Here is a 24,484-nt window from a genome sequence, read left to right as displayed (position 1 = left end):
TAAGCTGGCATATCTTTAGGAAAACATGTCACAAGAATTCTGCCACAAAATTCAAAGCCGTGAAAGATAATAGGATCAAAATATTCCTTCTCTACCAATGGTCATAATGCTTCCCAAACCCATAAATACAAAAAGGTATATTTTGTGTTCTATCCAGAGAAATGAAAGAGAAATCTCAACATATCTTAGGGCACAAGTGTCCAACCTTGGCAACTTAAAGACCTGTGTTTTAGTATCATCATCATCATCATCATCATCATCATCATCATCATCATAGCTTTGCTCCAATTGCTTTCTTTGCTTCTCTACAACTTTAACATGGGGGGGGGGAGAAACGTTGCTTCTTCCCTGCTGGGAAGAAAGTAAAATATATGAATATATGAATAAAATATATGAAAGGAAAATTCAGAGCTCCTCTAGCTGATGATCCAACTTCTCCATTCCATGGAGTGACACCATCACAACAGAGCTGAGCCACGAGGAAAATTTTCTAGGCACTAAATATCTTATTTTGCAAAGATTTATGTACATATAAATAAATTAGAGAGCTACTGTCAGCCCTTCAAGGTAGACCGAACTGGGAAACCAGTTACACGTGCTAATGCTACTTTTATTATAAGGTTATAGTAACATAATCTTTCATGTCCAAATGTGTTTTCCCCCTCCCTCTTTTTTTTTTAATCCCATTTATATCCCGCCCTTCTCTGAAGACTCAGGGCGGCTTACAATCTAAAGCACAAATCAATGTGCTTAGCAATAGCCTTCATTCTATGTATATGCCTGCTTATTAGGGCTTTCGCGCCCCCCAAGCAGCATTATTACAAAGTCAGCTTAATTGCCCCCAACAATCTGGGTCCTCATTTTACCTACCTGGGAAGGATGGAAGGCTGAGTCAACCTTGAGCCTGGTGGGACTCGAACCTGCACTAATTGCAGGCAGCTGGTGTTACTTAAGGAGGCATTAGCCCACTGCTCCACCAAGGCTCTTTACCTTTGTCAGAACTAGGGAGGGTCTTTCAAGTTATGCTCTGACTCAGATTCAAATTTCTTTTATTTGATTGTTTTCTTCCTCCTGTTCATCCAAGTTATTCCTTCTGTCCATTACAACTGTACGCGTGCTACTTTTATCCCCTGAAGGAAAGGCACAAGAACAGTGTCACAGAGTTGTGATGGGCCTTGAAGGCCTTCTAGTTCAACCCCTGGTCGAGCAGGAGACCTTATAGCATTTCGGAAAAAACGGCTGTCCAATCTCTTCTTTAAAACCTTCAGTGATGGAGCACCCACAACTTCAGGCGGCCAGCCGTTCCAATGATTGATTGTTCTCACTGTCAGGAAATGTCTCCCTACATGTAGAATTTTTAGTTTTTGTAAGTTGTCTCTCTTTGAGAAGCTTCCATTACCCCTTGTCCTGCATTCAGGTGCTTTGGGAAATCAGCCCTCCGCCTCTTGTCTGTGACAGCCCCTCAAATATGGGAAGACTGCAAACGTGTCCTCCCCACCCCACCCCCCGCCTGTATAATATAAATGTTACAAAGGCACTTCACAAAGGACTGTTTTAAATTAAAATTTATTAAATTATTTAACACTGCTGTATCGCTTGGCCAGGAAAGATACATCCAACACTTCCTCATGGGATTCAACCCCCACCCCTTGGAATCGCCATTGAATAAGCAATCCCTTCCTCCTCCCGATTTCCAAGGAGGAATCCGGAACCCTGTCTTAAATGTCAAGTCCACGGGCAGTCCTTCTCAGCAATCCATCTTCTTGGCAATGAATCAGTTGGTCTCAGCCGCTGGAGCTTTGCATTGCCAGCAGGCCACCTCAAATCCGGGCACTTGCGAAGATGGCTAAGGCACGTTGGCTGCACAAGTACATGGAGATGGTGTACAGCGAGGGTGGTCTTGTGGTCTTCTTGTACCTTACGCGGTCGATTCCGTCTCGAGGGAGAAACAGGAGATTGCCAGGTCTCCCATATTTAATCAGAGCTTTTGATTGACAAGTGCACTTAATATATATATATATATATATAAGATATACAGTAAATACACTTTGATGCCACCTTGGAGATTAAAGGGGACGAAGAGAACACATCCAATCCTAATCAGACTGGCACATCTGAAATGCCTGGACCCCCCCCAACCCCCCGCTTGCCCTCCCCTACCTCTAGGAAAAGGCAACTTCCTTCAAAACAACCTTCACTTTCAGGCCCCTGAGATTAGCCTTTGTCCTGAATGACCATTGTTCCCCTTCCTAACCACGGGACAGACCGGCAAAAGTGCTGCGTAGCTTTGGGGTTCTGCCGACTCCTTCTCCGTAGAGAGATTCTTGCTCTTCCTTTTCTTGCTTAACTTTGGCCAGGATAGCTCTTTTGCATTGTCCATCCATTCTGGTTGGGTAGTCATCCCCACTTGATGGGAAGGAAAGAAATCTACTCCTTATATTTAAGATCAGGTATGTGCTACTCGGGCAAAACAACATGTCCTTCACAGAAGGGTTTTGTGGCCGAGTCTGTGCCCGAAAAAAAACAAAAAACCCATAAAACGTCCATTCAACTCTACTGTTTTAAGTATAAAAACTGCCAGCAAATACTGTTGGGTAGTCTCCTTTACAACCTGGTCTCTAAAACCAACCAATCAGACGGGAGAGAAATAAACTTCACTATCTCCTCTACCTGGGCATCCTCGACGGTTGCATTGCCCAGAGCCTTGAACCGGCGTACTTTGTCTCATCTTCATCTAGACAGGGAAGCAAGGTGGCAGACAGCTAATAATCCTTCATTCAGTTGCCTCTTGCCTGTTGGGTAACATCCAACACGATAAATAAAATAACAAACAACCACCCATCTATTTGGCTTACCGAGGAAGGGAAGAATGATTAATGAAACAACCTTATGGGACAATCACTTTATCACCATGGGAAACTGCATCGTATCTTCTTTGAGGCCCATCAACAGCAACTTAGCTCTCATCTTCCAAAGGTGCCTCTGGTGAATGCAGGAACCTCTCAGTTAGATGGCAAAGCAAATTCTGCAACTATCCCAATGAAGAAGATTCTGTGGAGGGCAAGTGCTTAATAAGGAAGAAAGACTCCAGCTTCCGACTGCTGGTATCACCCAGGTTCTGTACAGGACTGTTTCTACCCTTAGCTGTCAACACATTTAGAAGCCGTACACTTCCATCCAGCCTGATCACCGTTTGCAGGGAACTGCAAGGCCTCTGCACCAGTCAGCATTGGAATGGAAGCGACGGTTATAGGTTAGAATGGGCCAGCCACAAAGGGCTTCGTCCTGTTGGCACAAGGCCCAGCTCGACGTGAACATAAAGGCTGTCCATCTTACATCAGAAATAAGTGAGGTTCTTGACGAGTCCCAATTCAAGCATCTGTTTTATTGCTAATGCCTCGTGGGAGACATTATGCCCTGAAGACTGTGGAATAAGATAAGAGAAAACCGATTAGTAGAAGCAGCAGGCCATTTTTTTTCTTTGTTTTTAAAATGCATAAACACATAAACCAGAGCATCTTCCATTAACTCTGGCTTTCCGATTTACCCGCTTTGGAATCCTAACATACTACAGTAGGCTGCTTCCCAAAAAAAGGCAGCCTACTTGCAGTGTATTGTTTTAAAATGGATTTACAATATTACCACATTCTACAGCTGCTACCTAGAGTTTCTCTGTTCGGTGAAACTGGGATTGACGCGATGTGTGTCGTCTCATGCAAAGAAACTATGTATATGGATAAGAAGCTAATATATCCCTCGACCTATTAAAGAGAGATATGAGGCCGGAACTGTTTCGGTACGAATTAGTTCCCTTATCTTCTTTAGAAGAGAAGAAATGAGGTTACTCACAGCCATAGACTTCACTGTAACATGCTCGTAGTAGTGAATACTCTGCTTCTTGTCGTCTGAACTGGGGTATCCAAAGCCAGCAATATCTACCACATCGCAAAAGTGCAAGGCGACGGTGATAGCCACTAATCCCGTTGTTGGTTTCTAGAGTAAGAGACATGTGATAACTGAGACTTCCATACATGGCAGTCTGGCTTCACTTAGACTTCAGAACAAATGATCCACAGGTAATCCTTAACTTACAACAGTTCTTTTGTTGAGCATTCAAAGTTACAACGGCATTGAAAAAAGTGACTTACATCTGTTTTTTCACACTTCCAACCATTGCAGCATCCCCCCAATGGTCCCATGATCAAAATGCAGATGCTTGTCAGCTGACTCATATTTATGACGGTTATGCAGTGTCCCGGGGTCACGTGATCCCCTTTTGCGACCTTCCGAGAAGCAAAGTTAATTGGGAAGCCAGATTCACTTAACATCAATGTTACTAACTTAACTACTGCAGTGATTCATTTAACGACTGTCGCAAAAGGAAGGTTGCAAAATGGGGCAAAGCTCATTTAATAAATGTCTCACTTAGCAACAGAAATTTTGGGCCCAGTTGTGATCGTAAGTCGAGGACTATCTGTAGTAACCCTGGTTAAATTGTCCAGAGAGGATTTGCAAAATTGTTTAGTTTTTTACTAGCAACATACATAGAAACTCCTTCAATTCATTACCTGCCCATTTTTAAAGGGCCATGGTCAATATTTTCAACAATTTGTGGCTTTTAATTTTCAGATCAATCTTAGGAGGTAGCGTGATAGTCCAGTAAAGCTTGTGGCTACGCAGAGACGTTAATCTGCCTCAATCTCTTTGGATAAAGAAAAGTTGATCATAGCAAACCTAACTCAAATTAGTTATTTGCCTATCTTATTATCATTTGGCTTCTATTATTTATAGGGGAAATGCCTAAGCAGAGCATGAAAAGTCTACACTTTTACTTAAGACCTATTTCACAAGGATTTTCTCACTGTTTACCAAGACTTCAGGAAGTAACTTCAATAAAAATATTACAGATGACTCATTTGTTTTAAAAAAAATGAAACAAGTAGATGGATTATCAGGATCTGTTTTCATAGTGCAGATTTTAAAGACAGTGCAGAATGCAATATTTTTATTGTCATTGTGCAGCTGACAACAAAATTAAGTAGTTATGCAGTTACATAACAACTAGCAGAAGACTTCCTCATAAATGTTTAAATTTCCGTCATGGAAATTATCTGATCATGTGGCAGGAGGGCAGGATCCTAAGATTTTCAAGCAAGTAACTTAATGACTGTTCAAAGTTACAACAGCCCACCCCCAGAGCTACTTATGACCTTTTTTAAAAAAAGTTATGTTAGCTGCACATATCCACACTGTGGTAAGGTGATTGTAGGTTGGGTGCTTGGCAACTGGCTCATCTTTACAGCCACTTAAAGCGTGCCACAGTCAGGTAATCACTATTTTTAATTATTTTTTTTACGGTTATGGTACTTACTTCTGGTTTCTGGCAAAAAAAACAACATCAAAAACACCCCCCCCAGGGAAAATGGATTTGCTTAATCATCAGATTTCCTTTAAAGCCACATTTGCTTTAACAACAACAGCAAAAAAAAACACCCTTCACTTTAACAACCATCAAACAAAAAGTAAAAAATAAATAAATCTGGTCCAGTTACAATTGCAATAACTTATGACTGCGAATCAGGGGTCATCAGTCATCAGTGAAGGACTACCTATAAATCCACAAATTAGAAATATTCCCAATTTTAAGTGTCTGTGGCAGGGGTGGCTCAGGAATTCTGGGAGTTGAAGTCCACAAGTCATAAAAGAGCCAAGGTTCCCCACTCCTGGTCTATGGGGGGAGGAAAAGTCCGGGGGGGGGGAAGCACTTTTGGATCCCAATTTTAAGAATATCCCAAAGTGAGAAAAAGAATATGTTGGCTTCAAAGCACGTATTCAAATAATCCAGGGGTGTCAAACTCAATTTCATTGAGGGCTGCATCAGCATTGCGGTTGCCCTCAGGGGGCCAGGTGGGTGTGGCCAGGGTGGGCGTGGCCTACTGGGTGGATGTGGCTAGAGTGCGTATGGCCTACTGGGTGGGCATGGTTGGCATCAAGGGTGCCTATGGGGGCCTGGGCAGGAGTGGGACAGATCTGAGGGTCTCTGGCAGAAGGAGGGTCTCTGGGCCAGGGCCAAGGCAGTGGAGGCCGTTCCCTCACTGTTTCCAGGATGGCTTCGTGGGCCACATGAAACCACTTCGCGGGCCGGATCTGGCCCCCGGGCCTTGTGTTTGACATGTCTGAAATAATCCATCCCTTCATTGCATACTCATACTTCTAATTCTCTCTTCTCTCTTCTCTCTCTCTCATCCACACATGTACATATGGCTATCTCTCCTTACCTCTCTAAGCTTCCACAACTGTTTCATTGGAAGCTTAAGCACTTTAGCAGCTGCGACTTCCATAAAATATGGGTTCAGAATTCGTACTTGCTTAGGATTTGCATTCCAAATTAAGGGTGGCTGTTTCCAGAAACCCTTCCGAATCTGGAAACATAGCAGACACAGGGAAATTAGTCACACATCAAAAGCATAGGTGTCTAACCTGGTGAAATAAGGAGAGAACGAAAAGTAATGCAGGAAAAAAAACCTACTTCTCCAATTTTAGGAGAAGCATGTTGGTGTTCCATTTGCACACTTGATCTCCCGTTTGGTTCCTCACGTTCTCTGCGGCTTCCTACTCTTTGGCGTCAAAAATGCTCAAGAAATACAGAACAAGCATTCTCTTGACTGGGGTTGTGAGGTTGTCAGCCCTCCAAGGTAGACGAAACAGGGAACTAAAAGAAGGCAAGCTCAAATTACTTTTATTCTAAGGTTACAGAAAGAGGATTTGCGAGTTTGGATATGTCTCTCCCTTTCTTCTCTTTACAGGTAGTTCTCGATTTAAGACAGCGATGAAGTCTGTCCCTCACGGTCATAAGTTGCGATGGTTATAAAACAGGTCACCCCCATGACCAACCTGGTTTTACCACCTTTCTTACAGCATCTGTTAAGGAAACGCTACAGTCATTAAGTGAATCGCTGGTTCGCTATGGGATGGTTTTGCTGAAAATTGGAAGTAAATGCTGAGGTTTTTTTGGCAAAAACTTCATAAAATGCAGTTGTGAGACCAGAGGACACTGCGATAACCACGAGGTGGGGGGGGGCAGCTCTTGGAACTTCAGAACCAGGTTGCAAGTAGCTCCAGGAAGGTCTCTTGTAACTTCAAACGGTCACTAAGCAGCCGGTCATAAATTGAGAACTACCTCTATCTTGATGGAAACTAAGGTAGGTCTTATCTGAAAGCATCCTCAAATTCCCTTCCTGTCTTGGGGAGTCAGATTTGTTTGATTCGACAATTATCTTTATTTAGACAGCTCTTCTTCCCGTTCCTTAGAGTTTTTCCTTCTGCCTTCTCCAATCACAGAAGGACTTAGTGAAGCAGTTGTTTCAACCACGGATGAGCAAGGAAATCAGACAAAGAACATAGATCTTGTCCACATCTGGTTAATGAGCATCATTTGCATGAGACCAAAATTGGACATCCCACGTTCAACCCCACAAACAAATCGTTATTTCTAACAGAACGCTCTGCTTTGGAGGGTGGAAGAAAAGAACTTCCAAATCCACAGTGAGTTTGGGTTTTTTGGGGGGCAAGTGGGCTTTGTGTCCTTTTCCATGATTAAGGTAAAGGTAAAGGTTCCCCCGCACATGCGTGCTAGTCGTTTCCGACTCTAGGGGCCGGTGCTCATCTCCATTTCAAAGCCGAAGAGCCAGCGCTTGTCCGAGGACGTCTCCATGGTCATGTGGCTGGCATGACTAGACGCCAAAGGCGCACGGAACGCTGTTACCTTCCCACCGTAGTGGTCCCTATTTTTCTACTTGCATTTTTACGTGCTTTCGAACTGCTAGGTTGGCAGAAGCTGGGACGAGTAACAGGCGCTCACTCTGTTACGTGGCACTCGGGATTTGACCTGCCAAACTGCCGACCTTCTGATAGACAAGCTCAGCGTCCTAACCCACTGAGCCACCGCGTCCCTTTTTTCCATGATTAAACACACACACAAAAAAGATACGCTAACCACTTACTCTTTTCTTGTCGTGGAGAATTGTCTCCATCCACATAAAATCCATGGGTTTGAACGCCACTAACACCAGCAATGTGTTTGGGTTGTTATCAGTCTGAGGATTGAAATGTGCTGACTCGGGATAGAAAAGACGCATGGTGGTTTTGGTGCCCACATCACGTTCGTAACCGTGGACTGGTGCATTGTTCAGCCTGGAGAGAGGAAGAGAAGGTGATACACAAGGGCATAAAGTCATGTGGGCATGGATTCATGTATAAGGAAATATTCCAGCTATAAGAAACTGGTGCCGGAACAGCGGCCACTGGTCGGTTGGGCAGGGCACATGGAACATGAGAACAGAGCATGTTTTTTCTTCAAGAATTGGTTCAGTATTTTTTTTTAAATGTCAAGTTTGAAGCACGTTTTTGCTAGTTTGACAATTATTGCTTCTCAGCTTGCCGACAAACTTGGGGGGAAAGGTATCGGAACGCAGACTTCAAAAGATCAAGAAAGCAGACCATGAGAACCAAGGACAGTTCACCAGGTGTCTGGCCAGACCAAGAGACACTTTCTCATAACAATATTATTCCACCTAATTGGGCAACATGACCTGACCAAGAAGGAGGAGGGGGAATTCTATACTTTTACTATATGGGATTAGGTGAGGTTTTCTTAGAGCTGGTTTTGCTTGCATGCGGGCCAAAATGATGTACTCAATAAAGTTTTACACTGACGGTTCGGAAAGCCTTGAAGGTATTTGCATGGTTGGGTTCGTCAGCTGGAACCTTGACAAAATAAACTTATGATCACAATGAAGCCCAAAATTCTCATGGCTAAGCAAGACAGTTGTTAAAGGAGTTTTGCCACATTTTACGGCCTTTCTTGCCACAGGTGTAAGCGAATCACTGCAGCTGTTAACTGAATCATGCAGTCATTAAAAGAATCTGACTTCCCCATTGGCCTTGCTGGTCAGATGGTCACAAAAGGGGATCACATGACCCTGCCACCTTCATAAATACATGCCAGTTGCCAAGGTCTGAATTTTGATTATGTGACCCTAGGGATGCTGCAATGGTTGTGGGGGGGGAAAACGGTCATACATCACTTTTTTTCAGTGCTGTTGTTAACTTTGAACAGTCCCTAAACAAACAGTTGTAAGTCAAGGACTTCGTGTATATTGACATGTTGGCAGAAACAGCATCCCAGCATCAAGTATTCCGAAACAAAAGATATGCCCTAATACGGCCAGGTCCGGGTTTCCCATTGTGAGTAATTCTCTGGTCCACCGTGACATACATGGAAATGACACAGATCAACATCATCTGCTTCTCGATACCTGATCACAATGTCGTATTTGTTAATGACTTCTCCCATTGAGCTGTTTCTCAGCCGGTAGCCGTTCCCAACGACTGCACATCGGCGGCACTTCAAGCTGCAAAACAGGCAAGGAGGACTTTTAATGCACCACACATCACATTTCACTGTTACAACTCATCGCCTGCATTTACCGAGTGCTCTTCCGTGCAGTGATGAAAGCATCTCTGGTATATGCTTTGCTCAATCTCTAGGTCGATAGTCCTTGGGTTACGGCGGCAACTGGGGGCTGGGATTGCTGTCACTAAGCAGTGCAATAGTTTAAAAAATGATGCCAGAGTTTATTTTAGGCAGCCAAAGCTCCCGAGGGCCAACACATGCCTGCCTGGCTTTTAGGCAACCTAAACACAAGTACACAATGGGTGGTAGCCACAGTTCCTCCACACACACTTCCCAAGGAAGTACTAGACTGCTACAGTGTGTGAGGCTCACTGCTAAAGAACAATATTTCTGACTATTAGCCCTAGGCTGCTTCAAGGGGCTTTATTTTCCACAAAGTAACAGAAACTGCCTCCCTTCTCACTCCTAGAACACCTTCAACACAACCACAACACACAACTGTTTTTCTGCTGGGCTTTTTATCATCCCTGGAAAGCTGGGGCAGCCAGGGAGGGGTCTTAAAGAGACAGGGCACTATCAGCCCAGCTGCTAGCCAACTGCAGGCAGCCTGTCCTCTCCTGCATGACCACATTGCTTTGCAATGATAACCCCAGCAGGCATCGCAATCTGAAGATAGGCAAGCCTTAAGTGGGAAATATTGAGCATGAATGAACGAATAAATAAATAAATGAGTGAATGAATGAATGAATGAATACTTTATTTGGCTAAGGGTGATTAGACACACAAGAAATTTGTCTCCGGTGCAGAAACTCTGAGTGTACATGCAAAGCAACAGAATAATAATAGTAATAATAATAATACCAAGAAAAGGGAGGAGTAAAGAAAGTTATGTTGTGTTATGTTATGTTACGTTACGTTATATTATTAATGTAACATAATATAACCTAGTCCCAAAAGTGCTTTTTCCAGAGGCAACTGGACTTTCTTGTTTTTTCCTTTTGAAGACATTTGGCTTCTCACCCAAGAAGCTTCTTCAGCTCTGACTGGACGGTGGGGAGTGGCTTCAACGATTCTCTAAAAGAATGCAAATGACCAGCTGTCTGCAAGGAATATAAATCCTTCCATTTCCCCACCATCCAGTCAGAGCTGAAGACACCATGACTTGCAGGACTGAGCGTCTCCATAGACATGTAGGTAAGGTAAGGTAACATAATGTAATATAATAAATCAACAAACACAATGTAGATAAGATAACGTAAGGTAAGATAAGATAAGTTGAGATAGGTTGCGAAGGACAAAAAACAGTACTACGGTCATACTAAATGGGAAAATGCACACAGACATTAGACAGCATTGAGAGAGTCCCAATAAGGAGCCTAAAGGTGTCATTGGGGGTGGGGGGGGGTGGAGGAACAGGAGTGGCGCTACAGGCTTCTACAGGCAAGCTGAGAGCCAGCAGAAGCTGTCTGACAAGTGGATGAAGCCTAGCCATGCAAAAAGCAGAAGTGGTTAAAGAAAAAAAGCAGGGAGGGGTAAATGAAGCAAGAAGTAGAAGGGAAGGGATTGAGATAATCCTCGAACATAAAACCATTCATTTAGTGACTGTTTCGATGTTTCCATGGCACCAAAATTATTGACTTAAAACTGGCCATCACACTTATGGGTATGTCTAGTCTACTTAAAAAAAAGGGCGAGGGGGGACATGATAGCAGTCTTCCAATATCTAAGGAGCTGCCACAAAGAAGAGGGAGTCAAGCTATTCTCCAAAGCCCCTGAAGGCAGGACAAGAAGCAACGGATGGAAACTCACCAAGGAGAGAAGCAACCTAGAACTAAGGAGAAACTTCCTGACAGTTAGAACAACTAACCAGTGGAACAACCTGCCTCTAAGAAGTTGTGAATGATCCAACACTGGAGGTTTTCAAAGAAGAGACTGGACAACCATTTGTCGGAAATGGTATAGGGTAGAGGTAGGCAACCTCGGCTCTTTTATGACTCGTGGACTTCAACTCCCAGAATTCCTCAGCCAGCATGGCTCAGCTTGGAAACCTCTCCCTTTCCCCTCAGCATGGCTGGCTCAGGAATTCTGGGAGTTGAAGTCCACGAATCATAAAAGACCCAAGGTTGCCTACCCCTGGTATAGGGTTTCCTGCCTGAGCAGGGGGTTGGACTAGATGACCTCCAAGGTCCCTTCCAACATCATCATCATCATCATCATATTATTAATTATTATTATTATTATTATTATTATTATTATTATTATTATTATTATTATTATTTTATTACCATGCATGTATCTCCATACTCACATGATCAAAAATCAGACACTTGGCAACACTTGTATGCATGTACAACGGTCACAGGATCCCGGGATCAGGTGATTGCCATTTGAAACCTTCCAGGCAGTTTCTGACAAGCAAACTCAATGGGGGGAGGCCAGATTTGCTTAATGACCATGTGATGCACTTAACAACTGCCGGGGTTCACTTAACAACTGTGGCGCAAAAGGTCATAAAATCTGGCATTACGTAACCACCGTTCAGCTTACTAAGAGGATCCCCAGTCCCAATGGCAGTTGTAAGTGGGGGCTGCCTGTCCTAACAAGCTCTAAGCAAGAAACCCTCTCAACGGTCTTCAGTGCAAATCAAAGTTCCTGGTCTTTCAAGGCTATAGAATACTTTGTGTATTTTCAAAAGGGAATTGGAAACTTCCAATGGGCTTAAAAACGTAGGGAAAGGGGGAGACGGATAAAATTGATATTACCTTTCAATGTTTTCGGGGAGAGAGAAGCTTGTGATTGTTAGAAGACGTAGGAGAATGTCCTCTGCAGAGCAAACGACACAGGCAAGATACGTACAGATTAGGAACAATGGAACAGAAGGGGACAATTTGCTCCAGCTAACTTGCCGCTACCAATTCGCCATAGTCAGCTTGTCACAGGACAACTCCCCACGGCCAAATCGCTACCGGGCACCTCGCCGCAGGAAAATTCAACAATTTTATTTATTTAAAACAATTTTAAAAACAATTTTAATTTTTGTCATTCACATTTCATTCCATCCTCCTTTTGTATCCTTTCTTTAAGGATTCCATTTCACCCATTTCTTTCATATTGGTGTAATGCTTCTCTTGCAGCAAACTGTCGCATGGAAAGCTAGCCGTGGCAGAACTGTCCCGTGGCAAGATGGCCGTGGCAAGTTGGCCACGATGAGCTGGCTGTGGCAAGCTGTCCTAGAAACAAAAAAAACTGTGTTCGCAAAGAGACCTCTTAACAAGGCTGACAGTTCACTGACATGAGTTCATTCATCTAATTCCTTACCCCTGTCAGGATCCTGCCATTGGGTCTATTTTCATCTTGAAAGTACTTAAGTTAATTAATCTGATCAGATTTATTGTTCAGAAACCTAATCTGTCTCTTTGTGAAGGCAGTTGCTTCTCCCTCCAAATGTTCACAAACTAACTGCTCGACGATCTGGTCCAGATACATGCAGGTATCAGCATCAAGATGGCTAGTTTCTAAATATTTGGATTTTAGAATTTCTTTTTCTCTTTTTGGAAGATGGAAAACACATGCCTCTTGCGATGATATCTACTTCTTTTGTAGTCAATCTTAATGTAGCTTATGTGAAACATATTTCCTATACGTTTTCCTTCTCAAACTGAATCCGCCAAAAATAGACTTGGTAATAATGAAGCTATATATTTTCTCTAAAGGTAAAGGTAAAGGTAAAGGTTCCCCCGCACATGCGTGCTAGTCGTTTCCGACTCTAGGGGCCGGTGCTCATCTCCGTTTCAAAGCCGAAGAGCCAGCGCTTGTCCGAGGACGTCTCCGTGGTCATGTGGCCGGCATGACTAGATGCCAAAGGCGCACAGAACGCTGTTACCTTCCCACCGCAGTGGTCCCTATTTTTCTACTTGCATTTTTACGTGCTTTCGAACTGCTAGGTTGGCAGAAGCTGGGACGAGTAACAAGCACTCACTCTGCTACGCGGCACTCGGGATTCGACCCGCCAAACTGCTGACCCACTGAGCCATTACTTTTGCTCATTTAATTGTGTATTCATAGCTTCTTCAGTGTAAGTTTAAATAGGGTCTCCAATATAGCATCTCCTGCTTGAACAGGGGGGTTGGACTAGAAGACAACCTCCCCCCGCCGCCGCCAAAAAAAATCCCTTCCAGCTGTGTTATTCTGTTATCCAATGCTATCCTTCAACAAATTTCCCATTAATCTGGAACTTCTTAAATATTTCTACTGAGAAGACTCTATGTCCTTAAATATGCTGCAGTCTACTCAAATCCAGGTTGAATGTCTGAACGTGCTTATTTTCCCCTTTCTCTGAGTGGCATAAATCTCAAGCTAACCTCATCATTTCGGCCAAAGGCTTATATTTTACAATTACAATTTTTCCTGGTAATCAAACAGCTAAGGATAACTGCTTCTATTGTTCCTTTTCTTTACCTTCTGGAAGATGAAAATGTCATCAAGGTAAGAAGAATAAATTACATGTCCTTTCTTAACAGTTTTTTTTCCTCTTTCTTCAAAGGTCTGGTATTTAACACATTTAAAAAGAGATCTGTGCTACTAACTAATTTAATAAAATTAAATTAAAAAAGTTCAGCTTTTTAAAACAGGTTGCGTGCGGTATTCTCGTGAGGAAAATGCTATTCGCCTGTCATTAATGATTGCACTGGAAATTTAAAAGAACCACCCAATCAATACATAAAGGAATAAAACTAAGACACCACCGATTAATAAGCAGAACCCAACACATTTTGTAACACAATAGACTTTTCATTAAGTGACTTTTGTATACAATGGCAGTTTTGTCTTACACAAAGAGAGACAAAGATTAGGAAATATTACTGTTCCTTTTTTGTATCAAAATCCTTGAACTGTGTTTAGTTTTTAGAGTTCATCTCTTTCTGGACAAATACTGTTTAATAGACTATCTGTCATTTTCAAGTACTGTAACCAACTCGGTGATGTTGATGTTACATCTCAGTGTGGGGAAGCTGGAGACAAAATACTTTCCTTTGTGTTGTTATTGTGGTTGAAATACCAGCCAAGAGCAACTTTATAATGGGTCCATTCACAGGCAGCAAAAATTTATCTAATGCATTACTGTCAACGGAACCTTTTGTCTACTGGAGCAAAACCAATGAAGTTAAAAAGGTCATACAGTTGAAATAATTAATATGGAGATGAACGTGATGTCATTGTAGATAAAAATGGAATCAATAACAAAATCATACAATGGCAACCTGAGATGAAAAATTTTCAGCAGACTAGCTTTTAAGCAGAAAGACTCCAGATCATGACCATAGCAATACTGGTGAAAGAACTGCTCCTGAATTGTTTTTTTTTTAAATAATAATCTTTTTTTCTGGCTCAAAGCTATTTTAAACTTGTATCCGAATTTTTCTGGGGGTGGGCGGGTTGAATGGGTGATACCTTTGAGGCAGTTTTGACTACTAGCAACTGTCTGGACAAATCCCTACAGTTTTCTTGGTAAAATGTTGAAAGTGATTTGACATTTCCTTCTTCCTAGGATTCCCTGACCAAGGTCACACAATGAGAAAGAGAGGGGGGGGAAAGAGAGAGAGAGGGAGAGAGAGAGAGAGAGAGAGAGAGAGAGAGAGAGAGAGAGAGAGAGAGAGAGAGAGAGAGAGAGAGAGAGAGAAAGAGAGATTATATTGTCTCCACTCCAAAGGTAAGAGAGAGAGAGAGAGAGAGAGAGAGAGATTATATTTTGTCTCCACTCCAAAGGTGAGAGAGAGAGAGAGAGAGAGAGAGAGAGAGAGAGAGAGAGAGAGAGAGAGAGAGAGAGAGAGAAAGCAATGGACCATAACTATTTTTTTCTTCCTTCACTTCCATCCTTCCTTTTCAACACCTAGCAGGTCTACTCTGATTGGTGTAACGGTTTATACCAAACCAACCTAGGTGGAATAGGCAGAGGAGATCCACTAAACAATGGCATGAATGTCTTGTTCAATAGCTCTTGAGTGTGCAATCTGAAAAGAAAGACATCAAGTGCAACTCCATTGTGGGAAGCTACGTAATTCTGGATCTGCCTGGAGATCATCTGGAGATGATAGAGTGGATCTACTCGACGCTCAAAAATGGAAGGTCTCATTGATCTACAATGTGACTGTGGAACTAGCAGAGATGGCTAAATTGACTGTTTTGGTTAAAGAAAACGAGTAATTTTATTTCTACGTCGGAAACCGCTTCTGGACTTTGTGCTTGAGGTGGAAAAAAAATGAAATTTTGATTTTGGGCTTTTCCGATTAGATAGATTTGTTGTAATCGAAATGGCTAGTTTATATTACTTCGTAAAACGAAAAAGTTGAGGTTTGATGTGAATGTTCTATTTTACTGCACCAAAGGAAGTTGGAAGTCAATGTGTTTTTTCTTCTTTTTTTCTTTTTTCTTTCCCCCACTTTCCTTTCCCCTTTCCCCTTCCTCATCTTTCCTACTATTTACTTTTGTAATTTCTTTATCTTATACTATAAACTAATAAAATTTGATAAAAATAGATGATAGAGTGGATCTTGGAGAAATTTAGAGGAGGACAAAATTACTAAAAAAAATAATAATAATCATATTCTGGATCAGATTCAGGCATGCCTGGCAAATGAAACTTAATACGTTGGACCATAATTCCAACAAAGCCTTTAGCAAAGGAGGGTGAAAACTGTCCAAGAAAATAAAAATCAACTAGAATAAAAAATAAATAAAATAAAATAGAAATAGAACCGTTATGTTAAGAAGGAATGAGAAAGAGAAGGAGACATATCGTTTGCTTACCTGCTCCTTTGGTACCATAAGGCAGTTCATAAAGTGAGGGGGTCTTCTCCCAAAAATAGTCCTTGAGCTGTAAAAACAGCGGAGGTTCCCGTGTGTAACTGAAGTTAAGAAAGAGAAGATGGAGATATGATTCAGAGACCGTTGGCAGCTTTTATCTTTCCTTTCTTGTTTAGCAACACTTCTGGGGCCCACTACATTCCTTCCTCGTTCAAGTTCAGGAAAATTAAATAGAAAAGATCTGTGATCATCTGATTCTTCTCAAAGATGATCTGGGGACTGGAGGCTAAAACGTATAAAGAACGGTTGCTGGAATTGGGTGTGTCTAGTTTAACGAAGAGAAGGGTGAGGGGCGACATGATAGCTGTCTTCCAATATCTCAAGGGCTGCCCCAAAAGAAGAGGGAGTCAAGCTGTTCCCCAAAGCCCCTGAAGGCAGGACAAGAAGCAACGGATGGAAATTAATCAAGGAGAGAAGCAACCTGGAACTAAGGAGAAACTTCCTGACAGTTAGAACAATTAACCAGTGGAACATCCTGCCTCCAGAAGCTGTGAATGCTCCAACACTGGAAGTTTTTAAGAAGAGACTGGACAGCTATTCTGTCTGAAATGGTATAGGTTTCCTGCCTGAGCAGGGGGCTGGACTAGATGACCTCCAAGGTCCCTTCCAACTTTATTGTTGTTATTGTTATTGTTATTTTTATTATTGTTTGTTGTTGTTGCTGCTATTATTATTATTATTATTATTATTATTATTATTATTATTATTATTATTATTATTATTATTAGACTAGATGACCTCCAAGGTCCCTTCCAACTTTATTATTGTTATTGTTCTAGCAAAAACAGACTCTGTTACCCACTTTGATATCAGTTGTGCAGCTTTCTTTTCTATCTCTTTTACAGGACAAGTCATCTTTTCATCTTGAAAGTGGAAATCAAAACTGGAAGACAAATGGCAAGGAGGAAGGAAGTGATATTATTATTGTTGTTGTTATCAATCTGCAGTTGTATTCACAGGTTAAGACTGGTAGAAATTTAATGATTCAAATGTTATTTTTATTAGCAGTACTAATAGTACTATTAATCTACAGCTAGATTCACAATCTAAGATTGATGAAAACCAAATAATTCAAATCCTAACCAAAGACCTAAGAAGCATTTTAAGGCACTGCCTAAGGACACAGGCAATTCCAAGCAACGTTTTAGTAAAATTGTTCTTTAAAAAAAAATAGGGCGTTCACTATGAATATTTTCCTGCTTCAGCTGATAAGAAACGAATTCTTGGCATTAGCCCTGCAAAATAGATCAGACTAGAAAAGCTAAGTCACACAAGCCAGTATAACTTTTATGATAGGGTTATAATAACAAAATCCATAATGGGCTGTGTCCGATAAACAAAATATGATTCTACAGCAGGTATGTGAATAAGGATTTCAGAATTAATTCTTGGTGGTTATCTGGAACAAAGGCAGGGAGGGATAAAGCACATTAAGACTTGCAAGAAATGTAGTGTTCTAGTGTTCTGATCTATTTAGACTACCTCCAAGGCTTGTATTTATTTTGCAAGACTGAACATGCTTCTTCCCTCCCTCCCTTTATTGTCATTAAAACTAAAGAGAGCCTTTTCCGAGAGGCTTATTCGAATTATATATCTGGCCCAGATTCCAATTTCTTTGATTTCGCAGTTGCCTTGGATGTGGATCTTTCTCCTGTGATTCGAGGATATTCCTTCTGCCCATTACACAGTGTACGCAAAATTGTATTGTTTGACTAGCTGGTACACTTTTGTATTATTTTTTTACAATTTTATTGTGACACAAGATGGAGCAAGGCTTCTTAAGGAAAAGTGGAATATACATCTAACATAAAGCCCACTGTGGGAAAAGGCCATTGATGGACTGTATAGATCTCACCTCGAAAACCCATGGAAAACTCAGGGCTGAACAAAAATATATATTTAAAATTATATAATTGAATGATTATATCACTTTTTAAAAACTGTTTGCTTTTTATTTAATTTTTTTTAAAAAAAATGGTCACACAGTCCCAATCGAGAATGTTACCTAACAGGTGTAGCAGCACTGAGATGTCCCAAACGTGCTTTTTTTTTTTTCAAAAAGCAACTGGACTTTGTTTTCAGCTCAGAACTGAAGAAGCTTCTTGGATGAGAAGCAAAACGTCTTCAAGGAAAAACCAAGTCCTGTTGCCTGAGATGGTCTTCAAGGGTTCCGTCTTCATAGTTGTGGTTTAGGAGGCGAGATATAACATCCTGAATAAGATCACTACTTTTGTGTTTCAACAGATTTATTGGGGATCGTGTGTTTCTGGTAGTATACAGGCAAAGATGTTGAACTAGGCCCAGTGAGACCCAGATTCAAGTCCCTCCTCAGGAGCAGAGGTTCACTGGATGACTTTGGGCTAGATCCTCTCTCGGCCCAAGAGTCAATGAAGTAGAGTGGTGAATGTGTTAGATTTCAAATTCAAACCCACCATGGGCCATGGAAGCTTCCTGGGTATGAGCCTCTATGCGGAGGGACCTTAGAACAGCAACTTTCTCTCAGCTTAATCTACCTCATAGTGTAGTTACTGAGGTTGGGGGACAGTAGGATGGAATGCTATATATTCTGCCTTGAGCCAATAAGCACTGTATATACGTATAGTCCTCACTTTCAAGCTGTACTAAAAAGGGACCAATAAACAATAAGGATTCAGAACACAAAATCTTGCTTGTTTATAGCCCAACCTCCAGCACAAATGGGCCAAAATTTCTCTCTCTCTCTCTCTCTCTCTCTCTCTCTCTCTCTCTCTCTCTCTCTCTGTGTGTGTGTGTGTGTGTGTGTGTGTGTGTGTGTCACACAGGCTCAAAATTCTGAAAAGTGACTTCTAGTTAGCGTTATCCATCTAGCTAAGAAGACAAAGTGAGGACTAATGAACTTCCTATATCCTTTTTTTTTAAGAAACACACTCACAGCTGTATATACCTTTCTTCCCGGGATATCGTATACCACACCATCAGCAAAAATACAGCCAATACTCCAAGTATCTTCCATCCTGAGCAAAGAAAAGAGTAGGAGAGGTGTTACGCCCAAGTCCTTCAACAGTGGAATCTTTCAACCATAAAATATGGAAGAGAAGAGGAGAGTTAGTTTAATAAATTTGAAGGAGTGAACAAACGAACAAATGAGAGTGGGCAGGTCTTTTCAATATTCTGAACATGAATGCTTTCCATTAAAACAAAAAACAACCAACCAACAAAAAAAATAGGCATTGGGAAAGAGATGAATCATGGCATTTGTATGCTTCTACTAACTCTAATTTTCTAGCACCTGTACCTACTACTCTCTCTGCACTTTGGAATGAAGTTACGTTTAAAACTGGATAGCTCAAACCAGCAAAACAAACCATACTTCCAACCTGGTTTGTTGTAATCAAGGACAAACCCAATGCAGATAACAGGACAAACCCTACAGCTAAGGAAAACAGCATACAGTAATCCTTAACTAAGAACTGTTTAGTGACCTCTTGAAGTTACAACGGCTCGGGAAAAAATGAGTTTTTCACACTTACAACAGTTTGCAGCAGCCCCTTGGTCACTCACGTGATCAAAATTCAGATGCCTGGCAACGGGATCCTATTTATGATGGTCGCAGTGTCCCAGGATCACGTGACCCCTTTTTGTGACCTTCTGATAAGCAAAATCAATGGGGGAAGCCACTGAACATCCGTGTTCCTAACTTAACAACTGGGTGATTCATTAAACGACTGTGAATCCAGAAGCTGTGAATGCTCCAACATTGGAAGTTTTTAAGAAGAGACCGGTCAGCCGTTTGTCTGAAATGGTATAGGGTTTCCTGCCTGAGCAGAGGGCTGGACTAGATGACCTCCAAGGTCCCTTCCAACTTTATTATTATTATTATTATTAAGAAAGGTCGTAAAATGGGGCAAAGCTCATTTAACGCCAGTCTCTCTTGGCAATAGAAATTTTGGCTCAGTTTGGCTATAAGTTGAAGATTACCTGTATCTCATCCTTTTTTGCTGTGAGCATAAAAGGAGAAAAAAAATACATGAGGGTACCTGAGCTGATGTTATTTCTGCTTCGAGCTATCTTGAAAAAGATGAACAGATGGACGTTCTTTCCTTCGGTAAGAAAGGGAAGCAAAATTTGGGATATCGCTTGGTATTCAGAGGGGGAAAAATTGATCTAATAATCTAAATATAAATCTAATCTATATATAAATCTAAATCTAATCTATATAAAGCTAAATCTAAGTCTAAATATAAATCTAAATCTAATGCCTAGACAAAAACTAATGGAATGGAAACTAACCAAGGAGAGAAGCAACCTAGAACTAAGGAGAAAATTCCTGACAGTGAGAACAATTAACCAGTGGAACAAGCTGCCTCCAGAAGCTGTGAATGCTCCAACACTGGAAGTCTTTAAGAAGAGACTGGACAGCCATTTGTCTGAAATGGTATAGGGTTTCCTGCCTGAGCAGGGTTGGGCTAGATGACCGCTAATATCCCTTCCAACTCTATTACTAAAGCCTTGGTGGAGCAGTGGGCTATTGCCTCCTTAAGTAACACCAGCTGCCTGCAATCAGTGCAGGTTCCCATCCCACCAGGCTCAAGGTTGACTCAGCCTTCCATCCTTCCCAGGTAGGTAAAATGAGGACCCAGATTGTTGGGGGCAATTAAGCTGACTTTGTAATAATGCCGCTTGGGGGTGTGTGTGAAAGCCCTAACAAGCAGGCATATACATAGAATGAAGGCTACTGCTAAGCTTGTAAGCCGCCCTGAGTCTTCGGAGAAGGGCGGGATATAAATGGAATTAAAATTAAAAAATAAATAAAAATACTATTACCATCACCACCACTATCACCACCACTACTACTACTATTATTACTATTGCTATTATTATTATTATTATTATTATTATTATTATTATTATTATTATTATTATTATTATTATTATCTTTTCCACTGATATTTTTGAACCAATAAAAAAGTACGTCTGTAAGCCAAAGAAAAGTCCAGCTTAATTTATAGCCTCTACACTTCTTGCTCTCCCGGTTTTGAGATACACTTTGTTTAAAGATGAAATTTAAAAAAAAATGACTCTACTCTCATTTCTCTACAGTGTAGAGAACCGAGAACCTAATTTTATTGGGATGACACTCAGACTCGCTAACACTATAGCTGTGTATCTACTATTAATTTAATTCTATAAATCACAGGGCAGGAAGAGAAAACTGAACAGATGGTCAGAACTGAAGTTGCTCTGGAGATCCAGAAAGGCCAGTTAAGCAACCTATTGCAAAGAAGATTATGCAGGACCTAGCAAATTAACTCCTTTAAGTACTTCATACTGGCAGAATTTGCAGAACAGACTTAACTGGGTTAATCCATTTTCTGGCTTCGAATAGTGGATTGCACCATCAACTAAACCTCATAGACTGGGTTCACAAAGGCACCACACAGAGAGCAAAAGGAGAAAGAGAAGATGTACAAAGTCAGCTGAATTTGTTGGGCCAAGACTTTAGATCGGGGGTCCTCAACCTTGCCAACTTTAAGACTTGTGGACTTCAACTCCCAGAATTCCTCAGCCAGCTTGGCTGAGGAATTCTGGGAGTTGAAGCCCACAAGTCTTAAAGTCGGCAAGGTTGAGGACCCCTGCTTTAAATGACCTTGGGGAACAAGGCGTTAGTTATCAGCCTCTTTTGCACTGAACTTTAATTCCAACACTTGACCACAACGGAGTGCAAAATTTCTCTGGTTAAGAGAGATGTTTGTGAAGTGAGTGTTGACTCATTTTACGACCTTTCTTGCCACCGTTGTGAAATGGATTGCTGGAGTTGATAAGTTAGTAACCAAAGTTGTTAAGGCAACCTGTTTTTCCCATTGACTTTGATTGTCAGAAGGTTGCAATAGGGGATCCCATGCCCTTGGGACACAGTAACAATCATCCAATAGGAATCTGTTGCCAAAGCATCTGAATTTTAATCACACGATCACGGGAATGCTGCAAAAGTCGTAACTGTGAAAATGGTCATAAGTCACATTTTTCAGCGCCGTTGTAAGCTTGCACGGTTACTCAACAAAAGGTTGTAAGTCGAGGGCTACCTGTATTAAGTACTGCTAGCACATTTGATATTCAACAATTGATTAAGGAGCTGGCTAATCCATTGTTCTTACTTTCTGATGACTTATCAATATAGTACAAAATGTGTTACTTGAAATTTGGCTATTAGTTGTGATGGTTTGTGATCTAGATCTGCTGTGAACACTATTAGAGTGTTCTTCCTCCATTAATAAGTAGGATAGAAACTATTTACCTTTTCATCAATTAAGTACATATTTTTATCCAAGCCTTTTATTTCTAATCCCCAATATCAGCTCTCAAATATTCCAAGTTACCTCCTTTAGCAAACAAAATGTCTTCTGTTGTTTTTAAATGCTTCCCCCCCCCCACACACACACTATTTGTTTCTCTTAGCATTTAGCAAGGAAATAAATATGATTTTTCCACAGATCTTAACAACACAAGCAATAAAAGAACTCCAGCTGTTCAGGAAAGAAAAAAAAATGATATAACACTTGCTGAACTTAATATTATTACAGCAATCAAGGCTGGTGAATTACCCGCAAGAGTCTGCTTTTAAGGAATTTTTGGAAGATCGCATTCAAAAAGGAGATAGTGGAAGAAGAGACGGTTCAGAGAAGGACAACTGAGATGATTAAAGGGCCAGAGAAGTGAGGCGTTTTAGTCTAGAATGAGGACATGATTGAGATGTACTGTAGAAAATTAAGCATAGTATGGATAAAGTGAACAAGCAGATGTTTTTCCCTTACTAAAATACTACAATCCTTCTCGCAAAGGAGCTTTCCAAAAGGCAACTGGATTTTCTTGGTTTTCTTCCTTGAAAACGTTACACTTGTCATCCAACTAAGCAGAACTGAAGAAGCTTCATAGATGAGAAGTGATACGTTTTTAGGGGGAAAAACAAAGAAAGTCCAGTTGTCTTTTGAAAAGCGCCTTCAGGGCAATCATGATCTGACTTGAGAGTCTTCACAGACATTAGAACCACTCATACAATTGAATCTTGGAAGCATCAGAACAATCAAAAGGAGATATCATTTTACGCAATATGTAATTTAACTTGAGAATTTGCTACTGTATGATGTGATGCTAGCTAATACCTAGACTGCTTTCAGAAGAAGAAGAAAAAAGGAACATTGGACCAATGTATAGAACCTGGCTGAGGAATTCTGGGAGTTGAAGTCCACAAGTCATAAAAGTGCCAAATTTGAAAACTCCTGGTATAGAAGATTTGAGGATCAATGGCTATTAGTCCTGATGAATGTGACTTCCTAACAAGGCCATCTGTTGTAAACTGATGGGTTTACTGTGAAACTGATCGCTATGGACTAGATGAGGTCCAGGGATCCAACCCAACACGGCAATGCTTATGAAAAATTTACTGCAAATTCTCCCATGATCTTTGAAAGAATCCAAATTTGGGTACTGCACCTCACATAAGTTTAAGTTCCGTTTGAACTTAAAAAGTCAAGTAGATATTTTTAAGAACAGATTTGTTTTTTACTTCTTTTCAGATTCTCTACAAAGGAACATAAGGTATATTACTTGATCCTATCACAATAACCCAGAAGAAAAGAAAAAAGCTGCCAGAGAGCAAATAAATCTGATAATTTGAGATGCTGAAACAAAGGTCACAAGAGGGTAATTAATCAGCTAAGAAGTAAACTTATCTATCTGAATACATTTTAGTAAACTTAGGTTGATATGATATTTGACACAAATACAACTCCTTGACTGCTATACATAGATATAGTTTCTTGACAACAAATATTAAAAGCTCCTCTCTCAGAGATATGAGCAGCTAAGAAATATGAAAATAAGTGGCTTGTCACGGCTTCTTCTGAGACTTGTGTTTATTTATTTGACTTCCCAGTCTAATCCTGGAACATTCTGATGCTTTCCCATTCAAATATTAACCAGTGTGAAGTCTGCTTAGCTTCTTGACTTATGACCAAAATGGAGCCTTGACTTAGCACCAAAATGGAGCCCGGAATTTAAATTGTACATTGTTGATTTTGTAAGTCGAAGCACGTAACCAGACTCGATTTTGGTCATGTTTACACAGCAGTTGTAAAGTCGCTGTGGTCACATGATTGTGATTTGCAATGCTTGCTGCCATTGTACAGCCGAAAATGGCAAGAAACCCCCCACTAATTTGATATGCTG

At 41.0% G+C, this 24,484-nt stretch overlaps 1 protein-coding gene across 17 annotated transcripts in view; it reads right to left on the bottom strand.

Annotated features, from left to right (window-relative positions):
- Positions 1–1,549: 1,549 nt before the first annotated feature.
- ST3GAL4 (ST3 beta-galactoside alpha-2,3-sialyltransferase 4) overlaps positions 1,550–24,484 on the bottom strand; it is a 118,107-nt gene continuing 95,172 nt past the window's right edge. For 16 of the 17 annotated variants that reach the window (XM_083368500.1, XM_083368493.1, XM_083368490.1 and 13 more), the window contains 8 exons: positions 19,203–19,272; positions 17,082–17,162; positions 16,223–16,320; positions 12,178–12,238; positions 9,318–9,413; positions 8,004–8,193; positions 6,279–6,422; positions 1,550–3,993 (listed from right to left, as the gene is read on the bottom strand). In XM_083368500.1, coding sequence (XP_083224626.1) covers positions 3,745–3,993; positions 6,279–6,422; positions 8,004–8,193; positions 9,318–9,413; positions 12,178–12,238; positions 16,223–16,320; positions 17,082–17,162; positions 19,203–19,272 — 989 coding nt within the window. In that variant the 3' untranslated portion in view covers positions 1,550–3,744. The remainder of the gene's footprint in view (positions 3,994–6,278; positions 6,423–8,003; positions 8,194–9,317; positions 9,414–12,177; positions 12,239–16,222; positions 16,321–17,081; positions 17,163–19,202; positions 19,273–24,484) is intronic. The other variant, XM_083368497.1, reaches the window with a different exon arrangement.

The sequence above is a fragment of the Vipera ursinii genome (genome assembly GCF_947247035.1).
Source record: "Vipera ursinii genome assembly, chromosome: 8".
Taxonomy (NCBI): domain Eukaryota; kingdom Metazoa; phylum Chordata; class Lepidosauria; order Squamata; family Viperidae; genus Vipera; species Vipera ursinii.
Note: the sequence above shows the minus strand (reverse complement) of the source record. Positions and strands in the feature narration are given on the sequence as shown.